The following is a 9,833-nucleotide window of genomic DNA, read 5'->3' on the forward strand; positions in this document are numbered from 1 at the left end:
GGGTAAAAAAGACAAACGATATTTCGGTAAAGATCTACGTGCTTTTAATATTGTATAGATTAAGTAAACTTTTTCTTTCATAGTGTTTTTTAGAAGAAAAAAAGTGTGTACCATTAAGGAATTAATATAATCAATCAAGTAAGTACTTTTTCTTAATTTGCACGATTATTTTGTAGAGTAGTTGTTGGAATACATCAAGAAATTTCTCAGCCTCACTCTTTAATTTCTCAACAAAGATTTCATACAGAAGAGGAGAAAAGGTTCGATGAAAAAGAAGAAGAGAAGAAAGGATTTTTTGGACAAAAGAATTTCGGACAAAACTAAGCTGAAGCCCTTTTGTGTGATAAGCCATGTGGCAAGCCACGTGGCACCATCTCAGCCAACAAGATCAATTAATGAAAATATAATCTGGACCGTCCATTGCACATGCTGAAGGAATATTAATTAGTTACATTGTTAGGATATAGCTAATAGAAATAAGACAAGTGTACATAATTCATAGGGTAGTTTATTTTCAGATTCTTTTCTAGGTAGCAAAATATCTGTATAAATATACAGTCTTCTTGTACAGTGATTCATTGAGAAATACAGAAATTTTCATAATCATCTCTCTAAATTCCTACATGGTATCAGAGCAGTAGCTCTTCTTCTTCTCAATTCTTCTTATTCTCATTTTTTTCTTAATCAACCATGTCTCCTTCTTCTGATGTTACTGCAACTCCCACTCCTACACAGGGATCTTCATCCACAACAATAGGCAATGGGAATACCATTGATTCCACCCATCCCTTCTTTCTCCATGCATCTGATGCACCAGGGATGATATTTGTCAACACATCATTTGATGGTAGAGGTTATGCTGGATGGAGCAGGTCTATCTTGATTTCACTTTCTGCCAAGAACAAGTTGGGATTTATTGATGGCTCTTGCCCCATGCCACTCCCAACAGATCCTACTTTTCAGTCCTGGAGCAGATGTAACCATTGGTTACATCATGGTTGCTAAATTCTCTGACCAAAGTGATTGCTGACAGTGTCCTTTATTCAAAAACAACCAAGGATCTATGGCTGGATCTGGAGCACAGGTTTGGACAACCCAATGGAGCCAAATTATATCACCTGCAAAAGGAGTTAGCTGATTTAGTCCAAGGATCAGCAGATATTGCTAGTTATTTTACCAAAATGAAACGATTGTGGGATGAGTTGGACACTCTTAACACTGATATGTACTGCTCTTGTAATTGTGAGTGTGGTGGTAAGAAGAAAATGCAACAGTTTAAGGAAGATGAAAGGCTCATTCAATTTCTCATGGGATTGAATGAGACCTATGGACAGGCTAGAAGCAACATTCTTATGTTCAAACCATTACCCTCAGTCAATCAAGCATATTCTCTTCTCATGCAAGATGAGAATCAGAGGGAAATTCATGTCAACTCTCATTTCCCAACAGATGGTTCTTCTTTCCTAGTGAGAAATCAAGCTTCTCAGAACCATCAGACCCCTAATGGTCCTCAATTCTACACTCAACAGAAGACTGGAAACAATTCCTATAAAGGGAACACTGCATATAAAGGGAAAAAGAATGCACAGATGTGTTCTTATTGCAAAATGACTAATCACACCATTGACAACTGCTATAGGCTTATTGGTGTCACGACTCGGATTTCTCACCATCGGGATCGTGATGGCGCCTACTCGTGGTAGCTAGGCAAGCCAACTTATTTACCTTTCATTAATAAATAAATCTGTTAACAATCTATAGCATCAATAAGAAATATGGAATTTAATAATAATAATAGCGGAAGTCTAATTTATAAGTCTGAATCAAAACGAGGAATAGTCAACAATAGCCTCTACCCAAGATTTGGTGTCACATTACTCACGAACCACTAAGAATAAACTAAATACAAAGGTCTGAAAGAATTATAATAGCTGTCTTTCTCAAAAACAATGAGGCGACAGTCAAAAGGAAAACATAAAGAAGAGACGTCGGGCCTGCGGACGCCTGCAACGCTACCTCAGTCTCGTGAATAGGAAAGTCTGCTCCCGAACTACTGCTGCTGTTGCTCCTCAAAACCTGGACCTGTGCAAAAATGCACAGAAGTGTAGCATCAGCACAACCGACCCCATGTGCTGGTAAGTGTCTAGCCTAACCCCGGCGAAGTAGTGACGAGGCTAGACTGGACATCACATAAACCTGTGCAGTTATAAATATACAGCGGGAATCGAATATCAAGTAATTAACAACAAGGGCAGGGAGACATGCTAAGGGGAGATACAATATTAACAGCAATCCAGAGTAACAGCTAAAACAGCTTAGGTTCACAATGAACAAAGAAGCAATACTCAAATACAAACACATAGCCTCAATAACTGTTGCGGCGTGCAACCCGCTCCATAATTACTATTGTTGCGGCGTGCAACCCGACCTATATCATTTATCATGTATCATTGTTGCGGCGTGCAACCCGATCCTCAATATCATTTATCAAGTATCATTGTTGCGGCGATCAACCCGATCCTCAATATCATTTATCAAGTATCATTGTTGCGGCACGCAACCCGATCCTCAATATCATTGTTGCGGCGTGCAACCCGATCCTCAGTATCATTTAACAGTCCAACTCCCCAAACAACAGTCACAATTAAGGGGCATAAAAATAAGCAAATATTTGACAAACATCCCGGCAAGGGAATAACCAACAACGCTTTCTCTTTCTTACTTTTCTTATCTTATAATTCACTCTACTATTTTGAGCCAACGCTCCGAAGAATCAAGTCATTTCGTATGATTTCAATATTCGTATCACAATTCGAGCCTATGCTCCCAGGAAATCAAATGATCATATTACCGTTCACATGCTATTCACAACATATAGAAATCCTCCAATACACACGGAGTTCACAACCAAGTCATGATAATCACGTTATAAGGACTCACGGTCATGCTAGACACCAATGTATAGATACTCGTCACCATGCCTATACATCGTACTCGATCACATAGCAATTAGCAACAAGACTCAACTCCTATTCCCTCAAGCTAGGGTTAAACCAAACACTTACCTCAAAGCCTTGAAATCCACTTAATCCTCAACTATTGCTTTACCTCGCGGTTCCACCTCCAATTCGCTCGAATCTAATCACAAATTGCTCAATTACTTTAATAAACATTATATGAATCAATTTGGATGCATAAAAAATGAGTTTCCCAAGTTTTTCCCAAAAATTCCAAAATCGCCCCCGGGCCCACGTGGTCAAAACTCGAGGTTCGAACCAAAATCCGGTTACCCATTCCCCCACGAGTTCAAATATATAATTTGTTTTGAAATCGGACCTTAAATCGAGGTCCAACTCCCCAATTTATGGAAAACCTAGGTTCCACCCAAAAACCCCAATTTCACCCATGAAAATCCTTGATTTCAAGTGGAAAACATGTTTAATGATGTTAAAAGTTGAAAGAATTGAGTAAAAATCAACTTACAAATGATTTGGGATGAAGTTTGCTCTTGAAAAATCGCCTATGGTGTTTGGGTTTTGAAAGAATGGTGAAAAGTGATGAAAATTCGACTAAGTATAAAATTTGCTGGGCCTCGGATATGGGAATTGCGAACCATGGTTCGCAATTGCGAACAAAACAGGGCTGGGAATTGCGACATTCTTAGTTCGCATTTGCGAACCCATGTCTGGTGGCCAGGTTTCGCTTTTGCGAACATTCGATCGCATTTGCGACCAGGGCCACCTCGCATTTGCGAGCCAATGGATCGCATTTGCGATCCCAAGCCTTTTCCCCAGACTTCGCATTTGCGAAGTGTTGATCGCATTTGCGACAGTGCCCCATTTTCCCAGACTTCGCAATTGCGAAGCAATGCTCGCATTTGCGAGCTCGCAATTGCGAGTCTTCCCTTCGCATTTGCGAAAATTGCAGAAGCCAGCATACCAGATTTTTAAAACATGAGAAATGCAATCCGATGCCTATCCAAAACTCACCCGAGCCCTCGGGGCTCCAAACCAAACATGCATACAACCTCAAAAACATCCTACGGACTTGCTCGTGCGATCAAATCGCCAAAATAACATCAAAATCATTGAATCAAGCCTCAAAACACACGATTTTTCTTCTAAACTTCATAAACTTTCAAACTTGGAACTTATAGTCCGAAACACGTCAAACGACGTCCGATTTCGACCAAACATTACAGAAAGCGCTTAACACATATTTAAGACTTGTACCGGGCGTCGGAACTAAAATACGAGCCCGATACCATAGTCTTTTAATAAATTTTTATTTCTATTTTCCTTAATAATTTCAGAAAACAATTTCACGAAAAAATTCATATCTCGGGCTCTAGGCCTCGGAATTCGATTCCGGGCACATGCCCGAGTCCCATATTTTTCTACGGACCTTCCGGGACCGTCCAATCTCGGGTCCGGGTCCGTTTACCAAAAATGTTGACCAAAGTCAACTATAATCATATTAATATCAAAATTCTTCAAATTTTTCACGGAATTCACATATTTCGACATAACAGCTTTCCGGCTACGCGCCCGGACTGCGCACGCAAATCGAGGCAAGTCAAAAAAAAAAAGGTTTTAAGGCCTCGAAAGCACAGAATGGATGAGGAAATAGGTGATGACCCTTTGGGTCGTCACATCCTCCACCTCTAAAACGATCGTTCGTCCTCGAACGGACAAAAGAGAGAAGTACCTGAGTCGGGGAACAGATGTGGATAACGGCTCCGCGTATCGGACTCGGACTCCCAGGTCGAGGCCTCAGGGGGATGACCTCTCCACTGAACACGAACAGAGGGAAAACTCCTAGATCTCAACTGACGGACCTGCCGGTCTAGAATGGCTACCGGCTCCTCCTCACAAGATAAATCTTTGTCCAACTGGACAGTGCTGAAGTCTAATACATGGGTAGGATCGCTGTGATACCTCTGAAGCATAGACACATGAAAAACTGGGTGCACGGCTGATAAGCTAGGTGGCAATGCAAGTCTATAAGCCACCTCTCCCACTCGATCAAGAATCTCAAATGGACCAATGTACCTAGGGCTAAGCTTGCCCTTCTTTCCGAACCTCATCACGCCCTTCATAGGCGACACCCGGAGCAATACCCGATCACCAACCATGAAAGCTACGTCTCGAACCTTACGATCTGCATAGCTCTTTTGCCTAGACTGAGCTGAACGAAGTCTGTCCTGAATGACCTTGACCTTCTCCAAGGCCTCCTGAACTAAATCTGTACCTATCAACCGAGCCTCTCCCGGCTCGAACCATCCAATCGGAGACCGACACCGCCTACCATATAAGGCCTCATAAGGAGCCATCTGGATGCTCGACTGGTAGCTGTTATTGTAGGCAAACTCTGCTAAAGGCAAGAACTGATCCCATGAACCTCCAAAGTCAATAACACAAGCCCGGAGCATGTCCTCCAAAATCTGAATAGTCCGCTCGGACTGACCGTCCGTCTGAGGATGGAACGCTGTGCTCAACTGAACCTGGGTACCTAACTCCTACTGAACCGCTCTCCAGAAGCGCGAGGTAAACTGCGTACCCCGATCCGAAATGATAGATACCGGCACTCCATGAAGGCGAACAATCTCCCGGATATAAATCTCAGCTAACCTCTCGGATGAATAGGAGACTGCCACTGGAATGAAATGCGCTGACTTGGTCAGCCTATCAATAATGACCCAAATAGCATCAAACTTCTTCCGAGTCAGCGGAAGTCCAGTAATGAAATCCATGGTAATCCTCTCCCACTTCCACTCGGGGAGCTCAATCCTCTAAAACAAACCACCGGGTTTCTGATGCTCATACTTGACCTGCCGGCAGTTCAGACACCGAGCCACATATGCAACGATATCCTTCTTCATCCTACGCCACCAATAATACTGCCGCAAGTCCTGATACATCTTCGCGGCGCCCGGGTGAATAGAATACTGAGAACTATGGGCCTCCGCTAAGATCAACTCTCGAATCCCATCAACATTAGGCACACAAACTCGCCCCTGTAATCTCAAAACACCATCATCATCTAAGGTCACCTTCGTGGCACCTCCACGCTGCACCGTGTCTCTCAGGACACACAAATGGGGATCATCAAACGCCGATCACGGATCTACAATAGAGAAGAACGAGCGACTGTGCAAGCCAACACTCTGCTAGGCTCAGAAATATCTAATCTCACAAATCAGTTGGCCAAAGCCTGAACATCTAAAGCAAGCGGTCTCTGGCTGACCGGGATATAAGCAAGACTACCCATGCTGGCGGACTTCCTACTCAATGCATCGGCCACCACATTGGCCTTACCCGGGTGATATAAGATAGTGACATCATAATCCTTCAACAACTCCAACCACCTCCTCTGCCTCAAATTCAAATCCTTTTGCTTAAATAAGTACTGCAAACTCTTATGATCGGTGAACACCTCGCACGTCACGCCATACAAATTGTGCCTCCAAATCTTCAAGGCGTGGACAATGGCTGCCAACTCCAGATCATGCACTGGATAGTTCTTCTCATGAATTTTCAACTGCCTCGAAGCATAGGCAATGACCTTGCCATCCTGCATCAACACTGCTCCAAGCCCCACACGGGAAGCATCACAATAAACAGTATAGGGCCCTGAACCTGTGGGCAGAACCAACACCGGTGTCGTAGTCAGAGCTGTCTTGAGCTTCTGAAAGCTCGCCTCACACTCATCCGACCATCTGAACTGGGCACCTTTCTGGGTCAATCTGGTCATCGGGGCTGCAATAGATGAGAATCCGTCCACGAACAGTCTGTAGTAGCCTGCCAACCCCAAGAAACTCCAGATCTCTGTAGCTGATGCTGGTCTAGGCCAGTTCTGACTGCCTCTATCTTCTTTGGGTCCACCTGAATACCCTCAACTGATACAACGTGACCCAGGAATGCAACTGAACTCAGCCAGAACTCACACTTGGAGAACTTGGCATATAACTGACTATCCCTCAGAGTCTGAAGAACCACTCTAAGGTGCTGCTCGTGCTCCTCTTGGCTGCGGGAGTACACCAAAATATCATCAATAAAGACTATCACGAACATGTCCAAATATGGCCTGAACACTCGGTTCATCAACTCCATAAATGCTGCTGGGGCATTGGTAAATCCAAATGACATAACCAGGAACTCGTAATGCCCATACCGAGTGCGGAAGGCTGTCTTAGGGACATCGGATGCCCTAATCCTCAACTGATGGTAGCCAGATCACAAGTCAATCTTGGAGAATACCCTGGCACCCTGAAGCTGGTCGAACAAATCATCAATCCTCGGCAGTGGGTACTTATTCTTGACCATTACCTTGTTCAGTTGCTGGTAATCAATACACATCCTCATTGACCCATCCTTCTTCTTGACAAATAACACTGGCGCACCCCAAGGAGACACACTGGGTCTAATGAAACCCTTCTCCAGCAAATCCTGCAACTGTTCTTTTAACTTCTTCAACTCCGGCGGGGCCATTCTGTACGGCGAAAAGAAATGGGTTGAGTGCCCGTAACCAGGTCAATACAGAAATCTATATCCCTGTCGGGTGGCATACCCGGCAGGTCTGAAGGAAAGACATCGGAAAACTCCCGGACAGTAGGCATAGAGTCTATGGAAGGGACCTCAGCATTGGAATCACGAATATGGGCCAAATAGGCCAGGCACCCCTTCTCGACCATACATCGAGCCTTCACGTACGATATGACACTACGGGTAGAATGACTTGGAGTCCCTCTCCATTCTAAGCGAGGCATACCCGGTAAAGCTAAAGTCACAGTCTTGGCATGGCAGTCCAAGATGGCGTGATAGGGTGATAGCCAATCCATACCCAGAATGATATCAAAGTCTACTATATCTAAGAGTAATAAGTCTACACGGGTCACAAGAACTTCAATCACTATGACACACGAACGATGGACTCGGTCGACCACGATAGAGTCACCCACCGGTGTAGACACATATACAGGAATACCCAAGGCATCACTAGGAATAACCAAGCATGGTGCGAAATAAGAGGAAACATATGAATACGTAGACCCTATATCAAATAGTACCGAAGCACCTCGATCACAAACCAGAACCGTACCTGTGATCACCGCATCTGAGGCCTCTGCCTCTGGTCTAGCCTGGAGAGCATAGCAACGGGGCTGGCCCCACCACCCTGAGCTGTATCCCTAGGTCGATCTGCTTCTAGCTGACCTCCACCCCTGGCGGTCTGAGCTCCACCTCTATGACCTCTACCTCCACCTCTATGACCTCTGCCTCCACCCCTGGCTGGCTGTGGGGCATCTGGTGCCTGAATCATAGGACGGGGACCCTGCTGCTGAGACTGGGTACCTCTCAATCTCGGGCAAGCTCTCCTGATGTGACCATACTCACCGCACTCATAACATCCCTCCGAACGCTGTGGCCGGCCCTGGCGACCCGAACGACCTCCACGAAAACTCTGAAGTGGCGGTGCACTGATGGAAGCTGGCGGTGCACTGAGTGACTGTTGATCTGAATAATGCCCACGGGAACCATGATCACCTGGAGCACCCTGAGAAACCTGGAGGGCTGACTGGAAAGGCCTGGAAGGCTGACCCCTATCATAAGAATCCCTGCCCCCAGATGAGGCACCACTGAACCGACCTGTGTGACGGGGCCTCTTGTCTGTTTTATGACCACCCCCCTGTGGCAGAACCATCTCGATCCTCCGGGCCACATTGGCCGCCTCCTGAAAAGTAATATCACTCCCCGCCTCTCTGGCCATCTGAAGACGAATAGGCTGGATCAAACCATCAATAAATCTCCTCACCCTCTCCCTCTCAGTGGGGAGTATGACGAGGGCATGGCGAGCTAGATCGATAAACCGGGTCTCATACTGAGTGACCGTCATAGACCCCTGCTGGAGGCGCTCAAACTGCCTCCGATAAGCATCCCTCTGAGTAACAGGGAGAAACTTCTCCAGGAACAGCTCTGAAAACTGATCCCAGGTCAAGGACGGCGACCCTGCTGGTCTGGCTAAACAGAAATCCCTCCACCAAGTCTTGGCGGATCCAGATAGACGAAAAGCCGCAAAATCAACTCCATTGGACTCCACAATGCCCATGTTCCGAAGAACCTCGTGGCAGCTATATAAGAAATCCTGGGGGTCCTCAGAAGAAGCTCCGCTGAATGCAGCAGTGAAGAGCTTGGTGAACCTGTCCAGCCTCCACAAAGCATCTGCGAACATAGCCGCTCCATCACCGGCCTGTGCAACTACCCCCGGCTGAACTGCCGCAGCTGGCTGGCCCGGTAGAATTTGAGTCTGGGGAGCTACCTGCTCCGGAGTACGTGCAGCAGGAGTCTGGGCTCCTCCTCCCGCCTAAGAAGTGGCTGGTGCTACAGGAAGTAATCCTGCTCGGGTGACACTCTCCATGAAGCCCACCAACCGGACCAAAGCATCCTGAAAGACTGGGGTAGCAATAAACCCCTCTAGGACCTGAGCTGGGCCCACCGGAACCGCTGCAGCTGGGGTCGGAACCTCCTCCTCAAGGTCAACCTGGGGCTCCGCCACTGGTGCTGCTTCTGGGGTTGAGCCCTGCCCCTACCTCGGCCCCTAGCATGGCCACGTCCTCTGCCCCTAGCGGGAGCTGTCTGGGGCTCGGACTGCTGATCGGTAGATGAGGAAGCGCGTGTTCTCGCCATCTGCGAAAGACAGAGTAGAATTCAATCAGCATTTAGAACCAACCGCACGACGAGAAAGACAAATGAGAGATTTTTCCAACACAATAGCCTCTGGGGAACAGTACAAACGTCTCCGTACGACCCCCCAGACTCTACTGAGTTTGTCCGTGA

At 46.2% G+C, this 9,833-nt stretch overlaps 1 protein-coding gene across 1 annotated transcript in view; it reads left to right on the plus strand.

The window, feature by feature from the left end:
- The first annotated feature begins 690 nt into the window (after positions 1-690).
- The window catches only part of LOC109221215, a 14,538-nt gene continuing 5,395 nt past the window's right edge, over positions 691-9,833 (plus strand). Inside the window, exons 1-2 of the mRNA XM_019385680.1 lie at positions 691-986; positions 1,034-1,591. Of these exons, the coding sequence (XP_019241225.1) occupies positions 691-986; positions 1,034-1,591 (854 nt within the window). The remainder of the gene's footprint in view (positions 987-1,033; positions 1,592-9,833) is intronic.

The sequence above is a fragment of the Nicotiana attenuata genome, unplaced genomic scaffold (assembly GCF_001879085.1).
Source record: "Nicotiana attenuata strain UT unplaced genomic scaffold, NIATTr2, whole genome shotgun sequence".
NCBI classification, from domain to species: Eukaryota; Viridiplantae; Streptophyta; class Magnoliopsida; order Solanales; family Solanaceae; genus Nicotiana; species Nicotiana attenuata.